Source organism: Pagrus pagrus, assembly GCF_965226575.1.
Source record: "Pagrus pagrus genome assembly, chromosome: 11".
Taxonomy (NCBI): domain Eukaryota; kingdom Metazoa; phylum Chordata; class Actinopteri; order Spariformes; family Sparidae; genus Pagrus; species Pagrus pagrus.
The window spans coordinates 19111367-19132693 of NC_140195.1; the positions used below are offsets into that span (position 1 = coordinate 19111367).

Here is a 21327-nt window from a genome sequence, read left to right on the forward strand (position 1 = left end):
ACTAGGGCCAGTGCTGAGCCCAGACGCCACACAGTGCCATGCCGCACGCACATCCTGCAGGCTCACGCGCGCAAATACACATACACGCACAGAAAATTAAAATGAACTTTCTCGCCACCTACGGGGAAGAGGGTGGATGATGATGATGGCGGTGGAGGTTTGGATGGGGGTGAGGTTGGTGCAGGGGGAGAGACGGATGGAAGGGGGGGGGGAGTGAGAGAGGATGGGCGGGGGGAAGAAAAGTTGTCATTTCCCAACTCCTCATTAATATTCCGAGGTTAAGAGCTTTTCAGCGAAACGTAATTAATTGAGCCCGAGCCTGACAGTAAACAAGCAATTTCAAATTAAAGCGAAATGACAGCGGCGTCATTTGTTAAAAACGTGCGGGGCCCCCCGATTTTGGCGACAGATAAATGAGGGAAAATGTTAAGGAGGGAGAAAGTGATGAAGATATTAATCTTCACCTGTCTGTGTCAGCGTGCCACTCATTGCCGCAATGTTGCTCTCCATCCTCTGCAGATGCTTCTTGTCCTCTCGGCTGCCCATAATGAGGGGAAGGATGTATTTCTGCAATTAAAAGCATGGCACAATATTACACTTCTCTCTGGTGGGAAGGGGCAGAAAGATGAGGAAGAGACAGGGCCACCTAGACTTGGCATTGGAGGGTCAAAAGCATTGTTTTATTGGACAAGTGCCTCATTGTCTAAACGGCATGATTACGTGCATGTAATTCTGCAGCGTCCATACAACTGAAACAGGTATGTGCATACATATAGAGTAGAAAATTAATCAATATGTCTGATAATCAATTAGTCATTTTTAAAGCATGAATGTCAAATATGGTTCTAGATTTGCAGCTTTTCTCCCTTTTACAACATTGTAAATTAAATATTTAATATATAACCTTCGGTTATGAGAATTTCTTCACAATTTTCTGACAATTTATACACTAAACAAGTCATTTGTAAAACTTAAAAAATCAGACTGCTCTTTTATGAAAGTTTCTACAATCCACATGCTTAAAAACACATTACCAACAATATAAATGAATGAAACCCAGAAAGAGACAGTAAAAGTAAGAGACAGGCCTAGAGAAAAACATGGTGGTGAACACTGAAAATAGTCTTCCAAAAAACCAAAAACAATGTCTGTCATGTTGTTTATCGTTTCTCTGCCACTGAATAAACAGAACTCTACCAAAATGATATGTATGTCTGACAGCCAAATGAGGATGTTTGTTCTTTAGCGTGAGTGTTAACCAGATGAGCAGCTGTTCAGCTTGCTAAGCGTCTCTCTGGATCCTTTACATATGTGTGTAGAGCCAAGCTCTCCAAATAAAATCAATGTCTGTGTGACCCTGGAGGGCCCCACTGAACTGCATTCAAAATCATAAATGTTTTATTTTTTTTTATTTTAAGACTGAATAAAGATCACTTAATCGCTCGCAGCCGGTTTGCAGCTCTCTGCTGCCTGAGCCGGGTTTTCTCTCCAGCTCAGGTGGCAGGCCGCCACACCAGCGCAAGTAATAAACACTTTTTAGAGAAAAAGATTAAATGAGTGTCAACACGTGGTAATTAATAAGTGGGTTGCTGGGAGTGTGGTGTTTACAAGGTGCACCATAACATAAATAAAGTATGGGCAGAAGCCTGGACATATGGTGCGACTGGCGCTACGCTCCAGTGACATGACAGCAACCTGTGCCGTCCCGCCAGGGAATCCCACCTCCCAGACGACCAGTGGCTGGCAAACCCTGCTGCATGGAGGAAACAGTGGACTGGTACAGTGTGTGTTGTGGTAAGTGGAGGAGCGCAGGGACAGAGGAATAAGGGACAGAAGACCCTGAATGTGCATGTGCAGCATTACGTAAGGCGGACAGAGTCAGGTAGGCATATGCATGTACATGATATGTACCCTTTCTCTCTCGTGGACACACAGAGGAGAACAGCCTGTCATCTAGGCCAAGAGCTACTGCTCGAGCTCCTGTCCTCCTCTAAAACGAGAGTAATGGCTTCCACATGCCACTCAGACTACTACTAACAACCACTATGGGATTAATGTCACCGGGGACAAGGGGCCTCATGAGCTCATGTTCAAGGGCTGCTAAGCCCGATAAAAACCAGGGTGATTATTTTTAGAAGGTGGGACATCAAAAAAATGGTTGTGTGCTGTGTTAGCAACTATATTTTTTAAAGGCAAAAAATATATATCTGAGAGGAGGAGGGAAGGGAAAGTTAAAAAGAAGGGGTTCAAATGAGATCATGCTTTGACGTAAAGCAGGGTAGGTTTAATAACAAGACCAGAGTGATGTTACATACTGCAGAGGCGCCTTCTATTCTAGCACCGTAATTCATCATAAACTGATGTACTTGCTAAGCCCACCAATTTAAATGTAATATCAGGGAGAGGCAGTACAGACAGACCTTAGGATGCAAAGTATAGTATATATAACTAATTTTAGAGAAGCATTAACTGTGAAAACAAAGTCGGTGAGGAAACATGGTCACGACGGCAGGTGAAACGGGGTGTGACTTACTTTGTAAAGTTGATGAAAGCCAAAGGCGATGCCCACCATAATGATGGTGAGGGCACCGTAGTCTCTCCATCTGTAGCCCGTTGGACCTGGAGAGGGAGACACATTGCTTAAACATAGTACAACACATTTGAAGACTGTTTCACTCAAAGTTTAATGTGGCTCAGAAGCTTTCTCAAGATGCTGCCTCTAGCACTGGCATACTAAGTATATGTGAATAAACTGTGACATGAAACTTAAAAAAATTTACCAGTGTCTCATAGAACTTTTCCTACCAAGCCAGGCAGCCATTGTTTTCCATTCATTAGATAAATTCATGGGAATAAATGAACTGGGTCTTGAAACTAGGGGTGGGCGATCTGGCCAAAAAATATAAAAATCTATTTAAACGCAATTACAATCCAAGATCGAAATTGCGATTTATTCTGAAATGCCCTGTATAGCCAGTCTTTAAATAGACTTTGAGTTTTTTTGTTTTTTTTTATAAATTTGCACCATTAAAGCACAATATTGCATTAAAGATTGCTCCTCATCTGCCAAGCGGCTACCTATAACTTACGTTGCATTATTTACAATGTGGCACCCAAGGAATAGCCATATAAAATAATTCATCCCATCAGCATAGCTATCTTATTAGCAACATCATATTATTTGTATGTTCAAAAAAGGCTGATCTGTTAGTCAATTGACAATATTCACACAGCGGCCATTTTCCTCTGAAATCACGCTCAGGGATGGGAGGCTCAGCTGTGGTACTGCTGAGTTCCAGATTGCAAGTTGTAGAAATGTAGGGAATCTGACAAATCTCTGTAATTTCACTGCTTTCAGATTGGTCAGCGACTGAAAAGACTGAATGAATGAATGAATGAATGAATGAATGAAACAACAGCTAACATTAGCATTCAACCACTTCCTAGCTAACAATACTGTTTGATAGTGTTATGCAATAAGCTAGGAAAGACATAAATTAGTTCTAAAATATGAACCCATATATTGGACACATTTATTTAAGCCTGGAAGTGAAAGTAATCAAATGGCAATGTTAGCTCGGAAGTTGTTGAATGCTAACTATAGCAAATGGGCTATCAAATATGGCCCAATTTCCCTCCAGATTTCCATTGTCCAATAACATTGGATTTGATTGGTTTCTACTCAACTGGTAAGTGATGAAATGACAACAACTTCTCAGATTCCCTACGTTTATACGACATGCATAATATTATCCCAGCAACCAAGCTTCCCGCTGATGTCAGCGGAAAATGAACTGCCCTGTGAATGGGGTCAATGATGTTATGCAAAATATAGAAAGTGAAATAAGATGAAATCAAATACTGCAATCTCTATGATGCGCCTGAAAAGTAGATGGTCGGCATTTTCATCAGATTGCCCGACCCTAATTGAAACTTGTGTGTGTCGTGTAGCCCAATCAAAGATTTCTTTGTCAGTGTTAAATACTTGTTGCATGGTTGAATAATTTAAATGCAGATAGGGATAATACAATATGACTTTAAAGTCAGTTTACACTGAAATTCATTTGATGTCCAGATTCATAGACATACAAAACACATCAAAAACTCAGCACTGCATTACCTCATGTGTATAATGTACACGTTATAAGCATTTAATCTATTTCTTCATCTGCTGACGCAAAAGGTCTATAAAGTCTACATAGCAAAAGAGCTTTGTCTCTATCCTGCTCTTCCAGAAAACACACTATTGTCTTCCATTTATTTTGGGGTGGGGCCTAATACAGTGTGTGTATAAACCTTTATACAACTGAAAAGGCAAGAGTGTGTGTGTGTGTGTGTGTGTGTGTGTGTGTGTGTGTGTGTGTGTTTGTGTGTGTGTGTGTGTGTGTCTAGAAGTTGACTGTCTTGCTGAGTGACAGATAATGTGAAAGTGTGTCATTGTGCAAGCTGTCATCTGGGTAGGCCAACTGTCTGTCAAAGTGGAAATTCCCCACATAAGAGAGGCATTCAACTGAAAATGTCACTAAACAACAAACAGCTCTGGAGGAAATACACTGTATGAGTTTTTCTTTTATTTCCTCTGATGCGGCCCAAATGAATAGGAAATTATTAGAGGCTAGGCCGCTAAAGTACACCATTGATATTCTATTACAGGTCTGATTTCACCTAATGGCTTATGTGGTACATGTTTACTGGCTTGAAGTAAGTAAAACAGATTGATCTTGTGCTTTACCGCTTGTGTGATTTGACATGCAAATAAAATGAGAGACCCGCTGTCATGTTGGACTATATGGTATATTTTCAAGGTGAATTTTGTTTTATTCTCCTCACTCAAGGGCACGTTTCATCGCTGGTGCAGCATTCGGGGATGAACCTGTAACCTTTTGTATTGAAAAATTTTGAATCATCCTCCAGCATCCATATGGTAACCACATAAATTTGGGTCTTCATCAACATTATAGCTGCGATAGACTGTCACCTATCCCAGAATACCGTGCTTCTGAAAGGCCTGGGAGTCCTTGGGATAGGTGGTTGACCCTGAACAAGCCTCACTGCATCACCAGGGGTCTTCATGTGCTCCTTTCCCCCCCGTTAGGACCTTTCATTCTTCCTCTGTCTCTCCCTTTTTCCTTCCACCACTTCCACTCTGCCATCTTCCTTTTTTTATTTGGTCACTTAAGCTGTGGAACTGTGGTCTCCATCCCCCGTTTTTCCAATCTCCTCTCAAATTTATTGGGTTCAGTGGAGGCCTTCCTGTCCTTCTACCGCGTGGAAATAGAGATCAGAGTATCCATTACTTCGACAGAGATGGATGCGGGTCCCCGTGCACCGTCCCCATAACAAGGACATCAAAGGGAGGTAGCCCCCTCTTTTCAGCATGACCCCCCATACAAGACTCCCCGCTCTCACCTCATTATGCAGCTCCCTTATAGCCGTTTTGATATAAAACCCCCCACTATGGACGGAGAGCCGCGAGTCTCCCTAACTACATGGCCATCCCATCAACATCACTTTCATTACAAAACATGAGATGCCAGGGGAGTCAAGGACAGTGTGGTAATAAATGAGGGTGGAATACATCTGGAATCATTGTCATATGGGTTAAGCATTACGCGGACTTCATTCTGCATTGGTAAATCAGTGGACAGCACTCATAACCTCCTGAGGTAATAAAGATACAGGTTGCGGTGTGGGGTCTTGCCAGGGTGGAACCCCTTGAAACAGATCAGCTTCATGAGCTTGTGCTGTGCAATGTCATATTCTCTGTATCTGAATTCACAATCATGGCAAATGTTGTTTGGCGTACATGTCTGTCATACTTGTAAATATCACTGTGTTTGGTGATTTAATCCTGTTTAGTGGGTTTAAATGAATAAAAACAAGAGGGAGGACCTCGGACAAGGATCTAAAGTTTTAAATTAGACTTGACTTTTCAGGTGAGACGGTGCACATAAATATTAATATCATGTATATGCAGCAGGTATCAAAGGAGATGTGCACTCACTGTGTGGTGCAGGAACCAGCTGAGTTGCATGGAGTGGATGTGGAGGCCCCACAGGGCTCAGAGGCAGGACTTCTTCTGTGCTGCCAGAGCGCTGGATGGCCAATTCTACCTCCTCGTCCGTCAGCCCTGCAATCAAGACACACACCTTTTAAGACATTCGGAGGGGGTTTAGTGACTGCGCATTAATGGGAAACGCCAAATGGCTCCTTGGCTATCATAATATATGCTTAAATACTTCCCAAGCTCCCCATAAATCCTGTAACTACAATTTAGAGAAGGTATGTCAAATCTTCATTCAATTTTACCTACCCCTCTTCTCAAAAATGCATTTTCATTTCATAATTCAGAAAATTCCGCTGAGAGTTTTTCTTTTCAGGGATATCCATCACAGGAAGATGGTGTGAAAAGGTTCACACAATGAAATCTGAAACTCTGCGAGCCTATTAACTGCCACCAAAGGCAAAGAAAATAAGAGTCTGTCCACTTCTCCGGTTATATTTCCCATGTGGAGATTTCATACACCCCAGACAGCGAAAATGCATTATTTTAATTTCTTCATTGTAATGTAAATGTATTACATAATTTTGCAAATGCCAATATAATTTAATCTTCAGATCTTTTTAATGATTTTAGTGATGATTAAATTGCAAAGGGCTCCCTGATGGAGAATCAGAAGGGAGGAGAAAAAAAAATCTAATATGAACATCTCCTTTTGTGGCAAGAAAGGATTTTATTTCAGGCGCCATATGCTGCCATTGCTGTGGGTCTCATCTTTTAATGAGCATCTTAGTCTAAACAAAGGAAAATAATTACAACTTTCAATGAGCTACATTTAGAAAAAAAAAAAAACATTAAACAAAATCAATTAGGAGAAAGCTGAAGATAAAAAATTAAAACTGGTTTGTACACTAGTTCTTATGTGTTGATGAGCATCTTTTACCTTATGTTTGAGAAAGTACATATTAGTATTGCTCAGTGTAGCCTAACAGGGTGTCCCTCGCTAACGTTTTACCATTATGTCTTTGAGCCATTTCCCTCGCTCACTGACAGAAAATTCCCTCTGTAAGAGAACCTTTTACATGCATTGTTCCCTCAGGATTTAGAGAATTTACACAAGCTCAGAATAAGCTTCCTCCATCCTTTTAGAGAAATCGAGCAATTGGAAAGGCTTCAGTTGCAGTCTTTCAGGAGATGCTTCTACGTTTTCATTAATAGTAACTAGAGCTGCTACGATTGATCGCTTAGTTTTTAACTATCAAATTAAACGCCAACTATTTTGATTAAGTGGTCCGAGTCATTTTTAAGGGGGAAAAAATGGGGCAAAATTCTCTTTTTTTGTTCTTGTTTCTTTTCTCCCCTATGACAGTAAACTTAATATTTTTGGGTTGTGGACAAAACAAGACATCTTAGGACATCTTATTGGGGCTCTGGGAAACACTGATCAACATTTTCTGACATTTTATAGACCAAATAACTAATCTATTAATTGAGAAAAAAAAAAGTACAGTTTAATGGATAAAGTACCTGTTCATTGCCGCCCTGATAGCAACTCTACAGAGCCAGATCCTAATATCTCTGATCCTGACCTCCAGAGAGGTCTTCACAAGAAAAGAATCCATGTGGAATCCAGACATTTTCATCTCTTAAGGTGTTAAGAAAAACTTTAAATCAATGTTTTCTCCCTCTTAATATCTGTTTAAGCTGCTTAATTGTGAGTCAGATCTGAATAGCAGGTTGAACCTTCAGAAATCCCACTTTAACCTATCCCTGTATCAGCCGCCTTAAAGCATAAAGCAATTCGTTGATAATCTACCACACAGCTAACGCCAAGAGGAGGTCCCTTCCGTCACCTATTTAAATGCTCTGGGGACTTCAAATGGCCATGAAAATTGTTGAATAATTGAAGGCAAATATTGGCCGGCCAGTAGTCTACAGCAGGTCCTGAGTGCCAGGAAGTGGTGAGCGCCATGTGCTGAGTTTGTGCAGTCAGACTACACTGTCAAATAAGCAATAATGTGTCCCTGGACTCCTGATTCATCTGACCACAGCAGACTACATGGTGGCAGACTATTGAGTGAGACATGCTAGGATCTCAGTTTCACCGAATGAGAAGAAATAAAAATGCTTCAGGTTTTCTCCTTTCACCTTGAAAAGTCTTTTTAAATAATCCACATTTAGGCTGCTATGGAGCTTAATGTATGTACATCTTAATGGCTGTTCTCGTCTTTGATGTTGTTTATGCAGCAAATGAAAGGTTTTTTACCCTGCGTCAAAATAAAATAGATTCATAAAGCTGTTTTCTAGTCAAATTAGAGCTTACTAAGTTGTGTTGTACGCTCTGATCTGTTTATTGTCGAGGTGAAGACAACAGCAAATGAAAGAGCCCTTAGATCCAAAAGAAAAGGGAACAAGGTGAAAGTGAGTTTTACATATAAAAGGAAAAGACAAAAAAGGGATTGTGAAATTTATTACGGGTTCCAAAACCTGTGGAATGACCCCTGGACCTCCATTTCAGATCGACCTGTGGGGAGATGAATTTTTTAAGACATAAATTACACCTAATGACGACACCATAAAAAAGAACAATAATGGAAAGCTATTCTGTATTTCATTATACTGTATTATTTGGTGCACCTGATACACGCAGTGCCTGTTTATGAGTCACCGTATTAGCAGATGCTCAGCCAAAGCATTTGCTTTGACCTTGCCATTCTCATTGGGGCATGAAATTACGGTGCTGGCACCTCGATATTACAGCTATAAATACTGTAAACTGCATATCTGGGCTACGTTTTCTATTGTCTTTCAACATAAACCTGATCGGTATTTATTTAAAGGAAAACCCATTGCTCGTCAGGTTATTTACAGCTCTATTTTCACTGGCTCATATTCTCTGGGTATTTTTTAAGGGCAAAGAGGCAGCAAGGCTCTTACATTAAATCCATTTCTCCAATTCTGGCACTTCTGGACTTTATGGGTCAGCACCTAGGCCGGACAGCCAATTATAAATATTGCTTACTAAAATATTTTGGGTGGTAAAAGGTGAATGCCTTTTTCACCGTCCTCCCAAGGCCTGAATTATGAAGCTGCCCTTGAGTGAAAGTTACTTACATTTTGAATATGATATTTAGAAAAAAGAAATGCATGACAGGGGTCATAAATAGATGGGGGTCAATGGGTTATTAAGAAGTCGGGTGCAACTTCAACCTGCTTTTCATGCTGCGTCGGTGGAGGGAGATTCTACATGTCATTTGGTCCGGTGTAACTGCTTGAAAATAGCATGCCCTAAATAATGACCACTCTCATAGAGTATTCATTTATGTATTAAAAAGGGGGACTCTGCTCTCATTTCCCTGCTTTATCGCCTTGTACTGATGACAAAGTAGGCAAGGCCTAGGCTAGGTGGCGCCGTGGAGTAATTTATAACCACATCAATCCCTTTACCTTCTATGCAGGCCTTGGTCATTGTCATTTTTGTCCGAGAGGTGAGCCACATAACCCCACTTACAAACAGCATCCTATTAATATCTGGGATGATGAACCTTACCCTTACCTTCATAGCAGGTATGGTAATAGACCAACAGCCTACCTGTGTTCCCTGTGACCCTCGATCACTGGCCCTCCACTCAGGGTGAAATCTATTAGCATTATTTATTCAACTCAATAACAACTGGGACGGTATAAAAAAGAAATAAGTCAAGCCATCATTTATGTCTCACTGACAGAGAATGTACTGTGCCTGTTTCACGTGCTGTATTTACCTGTGATGCCACAGTGTATGTGTTCGCTCTGGGTTTTACATTCCCAGACAAACTGCACTTAGTCTGGTAATCCAACAGCGCTTGAGTGATGTCAGTTTAGGGGCCACGGTCAAAGTGACATGTTGAAAGCTGGAAAATGTTGTTGACTTTGTCCTGAGAATTTGATTTTTTTTTTTGGTAATTATGTGTGTAACTGCTAATTGTCTGGGCTAAATGGCGGCGCCAAAATGGGGCCCAACACTTTTTAGTCGTTACATCTGTTAATTGTAGAGGACATAGATGGCACAATTCACTAGATGAGCACATTATATTTCAGTCAAACACAATAAAATTTACTTGATCTTGGCAAGGAACAAGTCAAGCAAAATTGCTTCAAGATGGCTTTAAATGCAATTCATTTTCCCACTACCCTGCAGAAGAAACAAAAAATAAAACCATCCCTGGGTTTAAATCTAGATTTATACTACATTTAAGTGACAAAGTTTCAATATTTCAGTCAGTTTATTCAACAAGGACTCAAGAGGGGCAGCTAGAAGTATTGGACTACATAATTGCCAATTCATACCCTGAAATTGACAGTTGAAGGAAAACAGAAAATTATATTTTTCAATGAATATTGAAATAAACCACACTATTAGGATCTCTTTGGAAAAAAGGAGATGTTCCCAGAGAGACATCCTTCAGCACAGATTAGGGCACAAATGTGCAGGGAAATAATATGCACGAGCGAGATTATTGTGTAAAGATTCCGCAACATGCAATCAAAGTGGGTCCTATTTTCCCCTTCATCAGCTGTCCGGCGTAAGTACTGGCAGCAAGAGGAATCCAATTTAAATTCCACTCTACCGGGAGATGGTATTGTTTCATTTTATGTGTGCTTTGACATTTCTGGCTGTTAATATAGAGTAAAATCCAGAAGTATTTACATAAATATGACATTAAACTGTATTAGAAATTAAGACTGGCACATTTGCTGTGGTGACTGTGGGAGGAGAAGGATGATTGAGTTTCTAGGTCAAAAGGTTGAGAGGACAATACATGCAGAGTACAGAAACAGGGGAGCAGTGAGTTTTAGCCCACTGCTATGTTTATTCAAACATCTACTATGGCTCAGGACAGAAAAACAAGCAACCAATCAGCAGTAATAAGGCCCCTCACAATTCAATTGCGATTCAGATGGCTACAATGCTGATTATTGCTGCATCATAACTTTTTTTTTAATGAAAAAATATTGAAATATCGAAAAATTGATGCTGAATATTTGAAACGGTTTCACAACTTATTTTCCACAGTATTGATACTGATACCAGATGCACTTTCTCACTCCGTATCCTCTTTGATAGCAAGTCGACACCCACAGCACTGCAGTGTCCACATAGGCCTGCCTCCTCTCCCTCTTATGACTGTGGTCAGAAGTATACTACCTTAAATGCTGTTGTGCTGAACACAGAACCCAAGCTTTGTTCTATGTTTCAATAAAAATCTAAGATTTTATGCTCTCAATATTATATGAATTTTTCCCCGTGTTATCAAACATGGTATTGAATGTCAATATTTTTCAAGGTATTGTATCAAAGTTAGAAATTCCAGTATCGTGACAACACTAGTCAAAGCCACAAAAGAGTATGATATCAATCTTGTTTTTTAGAAAAACATGTTTTATATCCAATGTCATGGAGAAGTACCACACTGCCCCCAAACCTAAAGAGTAACAGCAACATCTCTGAATGGCAATATTTACCGCACCCATGAAAGTCATATTCGCTAGTGATTTACTACTAACGCTGGAACACTATGATTGGATCGTTTACGTTATGTTTACCAACGAGAAACTGTTCTGACATGCTGCGTTTTTTTTGGAGATGAGGAAAAGTGCCCAAAGGGGTTAGAATCACTACAAGTCGGGCCATGTACTAGCGTTTGTGAGTTGTAAGTAGGGTTGGGTAGGAAAACACAATGTGTTGCAGTTGCCCTGATGGACTGCAGTGCTGCTACACTCTCATTCAGGGGCTCTAATAATGTTCCACTTCAGAGCGGCTGAGTCTTGTACAACATCTAGCTGTGAAATTTGGTATTTATGATCCGGTCAGGTTTTAGGCCTAACTGTATATCAAACCGGTTTGTAAAATTTGAAATCACTCAATTGGAAGTCATCCACCCTTTAAATAATTATGTAAATTTTTTCTTCCATTTTCCAATTTTTTATTATTTTTTCTTTCTTTTAAATGTCTTTTTTGCTTTGAATTTTGAATTCATCTTGTAGTTATCTGACTTGTTTCCAGGCTAAAAACTCTTTCTATGAGGAATTTCTGAAACAGTAATGGAGTGAATGAATGGGAAATTCACTTTTTCTAAATACAATATAAAATGAGTCAAAAAGTGGTCACTTCAAAGTGAAACTCATGTCAACATAGAAAACACAATTATGTTTAATGTATATCTTTGAGAACATGAATCAGGATTTTGTAATGATGCTTCATTTGTAGATTTTACTCTGAAGGCAAGTAGCGGAAAAGTAAAACTCATAATGTCCTGCATTGCAACGCCACAAATAAGGGCTGGGAAAATTGATTTAAATGTACTTGTCATTTAAAAGAAAAGGCTTAGTTATATAAGAAACACTGATATAAAGATACGAATGTGACTCATAACTTATCTTTTCAAGAAATTTGATTTATATTCCTGCTTTTCAACTTAGTTTAGTTTCTAAATGACACTAGGTTAGATAATTACTATTAAACCTTTTCTTGACACAATTTCCTGTAACATCAAAATGTACAAATGCTGCTGCTCTAGGATTGAAATTAGTGTGTTGACGTGAAAAAGAAAGAAAAAGTACAGGGTTATAGTAAAGCACTTACCTGAAACAACACATGAAAATGAAAGCTTGAGTATAAATTTAAAGGATCTCAGGTTCACTGTTGTATGACTATACAATACAAGTCAAGAGCTACCCTATGAGTACTTCAGAGTGCTACTCAAACATACTTTGTGCTTAGTGTTTCATTGCTCTATTTTCTCTCATCTTTACCCTCTCTCTCCCTGAGATCAATGCCCTTATGCAAATCGAGGATTCTTGTTTAGATCTACAGTGGAACTGACTTTCCAAAATAAATCTGCATTAAAGCGTCATACATATTTCATGGACTTAAAGTGCAGTAAGAGCAAAACCATTTTGGATAGCGGAGCTGCGGAGTTTACAACGAAGCAGAAAGTAAGAAGAAACTGTGGCGTAGTATGACATCATTTTGGTATTGATGAGGCCTGATTACATTTGAGAGAACCAACAGTAGATTATAAACATGCCTTAGTTGTCAATAATGAGACACAATGAGAAAGAAATTTCAAAATATATCAAGAGTCATTAGAGCCACATGAGATGTGTGTAGTAGCAGCCGGCAACCATGGATTTGGTTTCAGGTTACCTTCCCCTGTCATGGAGCTTTTAGGCTCACTTTTCACTCTTTGGCTACTCTAATGCTGCAGGCAAAGTCCCCCAGCAATGCAGAGGTACAGTCCCCGAAGTATAAAACTGTTTTTTCCAAGAACTAAAATAAAAATATTCACCACAAAGATTTTATCTGAGGTAAAGCTACATACTTTCTCTCTCTGTGCATATTGCCATTGCTTAGTCCGACTCTAAGAAACACATGGCGTAACACTGCACATTTCCACCGCCGCATTATATTGAACCGACTTAAATGAGTTCAGAGTAATAAAGCTTTTTGCAAGTTTTATTGCACAAACAATATTCTACCATGTGTCAGAAATAATCTCAATGAATTGCAAAGAAACTGAAGAGCCAGCAAACATTTACACCGTCCCTGCTTTCGAAAGCCTCCCCGTGTCATGCCTCAAATTTACGATAACAGTTAAATTAAGTAAAAGGGTTAAAATGCTGGAAGGCAATATTGATAATTCCATTGAAAATGCAGAGGGAGTTTGTCAATATTAATTTTCCTGAACCCAAAGGAGCATCCCAACTGGTGTGTCATTTATTCACAGGGCCTGAATCATGCACTCTGAAGCTAAATCGACCCCTGTTAGACCCCCCCAGGGCAAAGAGCTACAGCCACGACCTTTGACCTTAATAGACCAATCTTATAAAAAAATAAATAAATTAAAAAAAAGAAAGACAGCGGGTGCATCTCTGGCCAACAACATTTTGTAAATAAACACATATGGATTATGATGTTAATACGATTTTCTGACAGATACATATTGTATTTTTCAAGGCTTCCTGCACTGTATTCAACATAAATCAAGAGCAAATCGAATATCTCTCACCTTTTTTCTTCAAGAAGGCTTTTCTGGTGGCCAATGGACTCTGACGCACTTTTGGGTTCTGGAGAAATTTTACAGCAGTGGTAATCTGGGAAGAGACAAATGTGGTTTAATTCCTCACAATGAGATAATGTGAGAGGAAGAAGATAAGGTCTGCAGGATAGCGATGCTTTCAACAGTACAAACAACAGTCTAGACCTTCTTTTAGAAAAAAGGTTCGTTATAAATAAGAAAAAAAGATAAACGGATTCCATTTGATAGTTGCTTCTAAGCCCCCACACCCAGCAGTGAAAAGGAAAGACCACCTGACCACTTTCCAGCTAAATGTGGGGAATGACCAAATCAGCAGTTATAAAATTAGCCCATCAAGAGTGCTGGACAAATGGAGTATGGAGCTTAATTTGCTATTACCCTCTTAAAGACAAACTTCCATTCTTAAGTGCGCAGTGGAAGAAAATCTATACTTAATGCAGAGGTGATCATTTGTATCTAATAACTTGAGAATCCTAGGCTGAAAACTTCTGTAATTCTTCCAGTTAAAAACCTGCCATGATCAAATCACCCAGCCTGAATGTTGTAATGACTTGAAACGTTAATGCACTAGAACGTTAAATAGCATCAGAACATCAGTAGTTTTAAGTGCACAGCGTTCATCGATTCTATTATGTTTTCCTTCGAGATGCACCTTAATTTTCCACCCCAGTATGCATTTCCAAGAATCGGTGGGAGAAAAAAAATCTTCCTCAAATGGCATTAAAACATAAATTCAAAGTGGGCGCCGTGAAGTGGCGCCTCCTAAAATAGATAAATATGTAAGAACACAGAGAAAGGGGAAACACACTGGAGGGGAGGTTTAGATGACTTATTATCGCACCTGTGGTCCCCGTGATTCAATTGTAAAAGTCATCCCTCTAATAGGTTGAAAGGTTTTGATTACTCTTCTTTTCTCTTAGTGTTGAAAGATACAAAGTGATTGAGCGCCCTGCCAGTGGTAATTCGTTTTGGGTAATGCATTGCATATACTATGAACCCGTTTCAATCCAAAAGAATTGCAGTTTAAACTTGTCCAAGGGGTAGGTGTGGCAGGGAAGCTGTGTGAAGAGCTAGATTTCTGTGACAAACACACAGTACAGTAGAGAATCATGGCACAGGCAACTTTAAGGAACTTTTTGAGGTCTTCACACAGTCAAAAAAACCCACATTGTGATTAGACAGGTATTACAATTGCCATATAATCGTTAGTAGGAATGATAATTATTTATCACAATTTTCCTTTTTACTGAAAATAATGTTAGAATTACAGCTGCAACTAATACTTATTTTCACTATTGATTACTCCATTATCTTATCGATTAATTGATTGTTTGGTCTGTAAAACGTCAGAAAATGGTGAAAAATGTCAATCAGTGTTTCCCAAAGCACAAGATGACTTCCAAAGTCTTGTTTTGTCCACAACCCAAACATATTCAGTTTATTGTCACAGAGGAGTTATTTAGTTTGTATTAGTGTTATTATTATACACATTAGTATTTTGATTTTTTGCTTAAAAAACACCACATATGAAGTTTGCCTATTTCAAATATTTTCCAACCAAGAAAGTTTCCAGTCAGTTTTGTGTTAAACTGCTCAGTGAACTATATCAACTCGCTCAACATATGTCACCAACATGGCTGTCACCTTGGCACAGAAAAGGTACTAAAAGATGAAAATCACAATAAATCTGGCTATATTGACAACTGCAGTTATGTGAAAAGGAGAATTTGTCAGTTTTGTGAGCAAGCTAATATACAGGATCGGCTCTACAAGGTTTCACTTATCGGTTTTGGTGAGCGTTCAACAAGACAACTTAACAAACAAGTCTGCTGGCTCGGTAGTCTTTCTAATCTTGTATTATGACAAACTACGACTTTCTTGAAAAATGACATTATTTGTGTAGTTCAAGGCACAATTCAAGTGGGATCCAAAAATTATTTGTCCCTCTTCATTCACTACCATACATATTTTTTCCAAAATAAGATCCCATGGTGGTCCACCGGAAGGGTCGTGACTTTGGCTCTCTATTTCTGTATAATTATCATAGTTATTATGAATGCCTATTACCAGGTCAGAATCAGACTTATCCATGTTGGATAAGTCATAAAATGAAAACTACTTTTAATGGTGGAGTGCTGAGGATGAACTGAAGCATCTCACAGCCTGGGGAGAAGCTGCTCTATAGTCTGGTGGTACAGTGCAGCACTAAAACAAAGTTAAGTTTGTTTCCCCGTTCTCATAGTTCAAATCCCCAGAATCAACAAAAAAAATCAAAGTTCCTTGTAGTAGCTTTAATAACTCTCTTATTAAATCAAGTACACATATAAAAATTCATGCAGCATCCAAAGACTTGCTGCAGAATTATACAATGAATGCAATATTGAAACCTCAATAGTGAATTTTATCAAAATGTGCCAGATTCATCCCAAGAGATGCTGCCACAATTTATTTAGACACTAATCTACGGTTGCACTGTGAACTACCATGACCTTGATGTACATACGGGTTATGCAAGGGGTATGGAATTGCCTGTATCTCTATATGCTGAGGGCTTATTAAAGTCAGTCACCCGGAACCTTCATTGTGACAAGCAGATTAAACCATTTGCATGGTGAACCCCCAACTGATGTTCTGGGCCAAAAGATACAGTCAAAACACACAGAAAATACCCCTTTGATAACAAGACAAAATCATCCTGCTCTTGGCAAACCTCTTACCGTTCAAGTAAGCCAACAAAACTACTTGTGGTAAAAGCAGCAACCAGAGATAATAAACACACTAAAATCTAATATTCAAATATTTATTCCAGTAAATAACAGAGTGATGTTGGCCCTGTGAGAGGTAATGATCTAATAGAAGGGAGAATATGCTGAACAAGCAAACCTTGTTTACATTGCCTCAAAATTTCAATAGCACAACATGGACGAGGAAATTGTGTCAATGTTAATAGGCCTAAGTATGACATCTTAGGAAGGACCGCAGCTAGCTCAGCGGCACACTAATGAGGCAAATGTCCATTTGGTTAAAACTGTAGTGGTAGATCTTCAGGGAGAGGAAAAGTGCACTTCTTAGCAGATGACATAGATGCTTTGCACAAGTTCCACCCAGACATCTCAATCAATTATAACCACATTGTGCAGGTTTCAGTCTTGTCTTGTTATTGACTTATGGATCATCCCAGTTATAGTGTTGGGTAGCACACAACCGGGCTTTTAAGGGGGTAAAGATGGATAACAGTAAGAGGCACATTTGGGTTGGCAGCATAAATAACTTAAAAAAGAAATGAGGTGAATTTCCTTCCTTTTGGCAAACTAGTGAATCATTTTTGGTTAAAACAACAATTAGACTCTAATGTAAAGCTCAAGTAAAGCTTTGACTGCTAATGCACCAAAGTGCTCCATGTTAAGAGCAATAATCTTTACAAACCAGATAACCAATAGAGTGTCAGGTAAAGCCGAAAAAGAGGCGAAAACTCAATCATAGGAAGAGATGACATTAACCAACACACTTAAAGAGAGTGAAGTTGATGAACGGACAAGATTACAGCAGTGTTATTGAGTTTGAATTGGACAAGACTTTGCACTGCACTTGTCGAAAAATTACAACTGTGATACCTTGAATTGTGAGAAATGAGGACGAAATCCAATTACGTTCGAACCGCATGGTTGGACGCCTGAAGCAATCCATGTAACCAGTTGTATATTTTTGCTCAAACTAGTAACAACACTTAACTATAATATACGGTAAGACCTATAGATATTTTGCAGGTGCATTATGGGGTTCCAGGACTCGTGCGGTTGGGAAATTCTATACCGACTCACTGTACAGAAATGTCAACGCACTATATGGCTTATAATCGTTTCCCTGTGCTGGTTTCAGTTTTTGAAGTAACAGTAAGTTTCAGTATTTGAAATGCATTAGAGAACAACATTTAAACCACAACAGATGAAAAGATATCATGATTCAAGGCACTTGTTTTCAGTTTTAATTATTTGGGCCAACCCAAACCACCACTTTAGTAACAATTACTCTGAACCGAAACTGTTAGGTAAAAATGCGTTGTTTGCAGCTGTGGCTTCCCCGTGTTAAATGTTTGTTGCATGTTGTTTATCTCTGAGAACTTCCGAATCTACTGATCTACTGAGATATTTTGATTAAAATACTTCACATCTTACCAGCCCAGGCTTTACCTCAACTTAATTTTAAGGTCAAAACTCTGTCTAAAAAGATAATTCAAAAGTAGAAGTCACATCACTTTTCAATTAATTAACAGAAAATAAATTGCCATGCGCTTATCAATTTCTTTCCTTTAATCCAGAAAAAGGTATATGTTTTTTGTCTGCAACAATGAAGACATTCAGAGGGCATGATGGAACTACAACTTGGGTGGGGGGGTTGCAATGGAGGGGCTAAAAGGAAATCATTAGCAAGTATAGGATTCAGTCTCAGTGTGAATCAATTCATTCCAAATTGCCCCGGCCTGTACATTTGTGGAGAAGTGCCCCTGATATAATAACAGACTGATAGACATGAACAAAAATTGTGTTAAGCCAGTCTCAAATTTCCCCCCCAAACACACGTTTGGAGGGCCAAAAGCGAGAGAAAGTGAGAGACGGCGAAAAATGAAGCTCTATATTAATTTGGTGCTTTCATGGATGCTTTGCTATCAGGGGCGGCTGTCTTAAATGACTTAACCCAATACCTTTCTGATACCAGAGCCCCTTGCCAGAAAGGAATGAAGTTTTAATGCAATTATTGTGGTGCCTTTAGTTGCCTGCCTGCTTGATGTGCTTTTTAATCTTTTTAAAAGAGCAGCTTTAAATGCCCTTCTAATTGTGACATCTTTCCCACCTTAATGTGACCTTTAGTGGAGGAAGCAGGGTCTCATGGGAGGACCTATGGGGAATTATTGACCCTGAGAGACATCAGGAAGTGAAGTGCAGACCCGATCATTTAGCTAACCTCCACGTCCACACTCGCACTGCTGGAGCTGAACTGTTCTGACAGTGACTGTACCAAAAGAACGTTTTTGTGTGTTGCCTTCTTCTCTTTAGGGCAGTGCTTTTCAGAGAAGCGACAAAGTGAGAAAATTCAATGAACAACCACTACCGAAACTTCAGCAGCAGTAAAATCTGATAGGGTACTGGTGAAATGGCTTTTTTCTTCTTCTCCTGTCAAACTATGAGCTTGTTTAAACCTACTTTTACAGCATCTAAGAGTAAACACAGCGTGTTTGTTTTCTGTCTTATTCTCTCTAAATACGGTCAATCTTTATCGAATGATCGTAACTTTCGAAATTTAAAGGTCAGAGTCAACATTTCAATAGATGAAAAGGGGGTCATGGAAAACTTCATTGACATTTTCTTTGCAAAGGTTTAAAAATAACACACAGCACTGTATCAGTGTCAGTTTCAGAGCCATGGGCAAGGCTACAATCATGACATCAAAAGCGCATTATGCAAGTTTTGTAAAGGGGGGGTGGGGGGTGGGGTGGTGTTGTTGGACGGAAATCGAGCTTTTTTTTCAAGACCACTGCATGTACAACCCAAACTTTCCATTCAGCAGCATTTCCCTATCAGAGCTCTGTCATCACAAACATGGAAAAGTTGAGTCGGTTCAGCGGTAAGAAACACGAGCGGCTGAGGCACATTTGATGCAGAGCGGACACAATCAAACTGTAAAAACTGTGCAGAGTACAGATAAATACAGATAATGCAGCCTTGGGAGTTACACTAAGGCCATCAAGGAAAAAGAAAGTTGCCCTTTTCATTCCCTCATTCTCTTCTGGAGATACAGAAAGTGATTTTTACTATGGTGTAAATTTATGTTTCAAAACTGTGGCCGCATATTTTATGATCCAATATTCTCCATGCCCTTCATATTGTAAATTTAAGTTATGGTATGAAAATTAAAAACAGGAACAACAAGTGTGATTTTACAGGTTGCAGTTAAAAAAAAAAAATCATCCTCAGACCTCTTTCATGATCTGTATAAACGGGATTAAAAAAAACAATAACAAAGACTCTTTAGTGAAGCATGAAGAAACAGTGGAGCAGCAGAGAGTTTTAAAAATAAGACTAAGCAACAACAAAGTGAAGTATTTCTTTTATTCTTGCGAGATCTAAACCTGAAGAGAAACATGTGGCATGCAGCCAATTCAAAACTAGCTTGAGAGATACGGTTTAAAGCCAAGTCTGACATTTCTTAATGTGTAACTGTCAGTCGTGCTGCCTGGGGTTGCCCTTGCTTAACTAGCGAGACAGATGACTGTTTAGATAAGGGCGTCCCCAGCGGGGCCCTGAGAGCCCCGAGAGCCCCCGATGACTAAAGAGCGGCGACTCCGTCAGTGACACCTCACTTTCACCCACTTTGGACAAAAATACTTATATAGCCCGCAAATTCCTTTTAATTCAGGTAAAAGGCCCAAACCATGAGTCCGGAGCTGCTCTGAGAGATGAGGGTCATCACAGATTAACCCATGGCACTTTAGCAGTGGGGGGTGCAAGAGGGGGAGTCGCAGCGAAGCACAACAAACTACTTAGCCACCACAAAACAGTCCAGCCCCTTCTCAGCTGCAATCCAGTAATGGATACTTCCTCAGCTCCTCGATTGGTCAAAATGTTTTCATACAATAATTTAATTCAGAAACACATTTACAAAGCAGGAGTAATCAATTTTAATTAGTTGATTTTTTTTTCATTCGCATAAAATTTAATGTACTGCCATCGATCTCCTTTGTTCTTTAATGCAGTGCCTCTTTCCTGTAATTCGAAGCTTTTTTCTTTTTCTTTTTTTCCTTTCTTTTACAGTCAGTGATGACATTCTGTGACAAGCGGCTCCATGTGCTCTTCAGTGAGCGTTACTTAAACCAAGAGTGCTCACAGTGCAACTTTAGACCAGAGGAATGTGCTACAAAAATGTGGCTGTAATTCGGCTACATATGAAAGGTTTTGTGGAAAATTGGACATCAAAAATATTTATAGATTTACAAAAATATAAAACTGTATATAAACTTTGGTCACTGATCTTTACTTGCTGACTTTAATTTTCTTGACATAAAAATGGCATATGTATATATCTGAATTGAACAAAAACTGCAATGAGGTGAGTGTGACAGCTTTTTGAGGCAAGCAGCTACAATTAGTAAGTGAGAACATCTCCTAAAAATGAGATTATAAAGTGTTTTATACACGTGTCACCTAAAGTTTTGTTCAAAATAGAGACATAAAATATGTGAAAAAACTT

General features: G+C 39.2%; 1 protein-coding gene across 2 annotated transcripts in view; it reads right to left on the reverse strand.

Annotated features, from left to right (window-relative positions):
- Positions 1-21327, reverse strand: part of pex14 (peroxisomal biogenesis factor 14) — a 53285-nt gene that overhangs the window by 17131 nt on the left and 14827 nt on the right. For both annotated transcript variants that reach the window (XM_084365583.1, XM_084365582.1), the window contains exons 3-6: positions 14053-14137; positions 6005-6130; positions 2534-2619; positions 465-567 (exon numbers count right to left, since the gene is read on the reverse strand). In XM_084365583.1, the coding sequence (XP_084221709.1) occupies positions 465-567; positions 2534-2619; positions 6005-6130; positions 14053-14137 (400 nt within the window). The remainder of the gene's footprint in view (positions 1-464; positions 568-2533; positions 2620-6004; positions 6131-14052; positions 14138-21327) is intronic.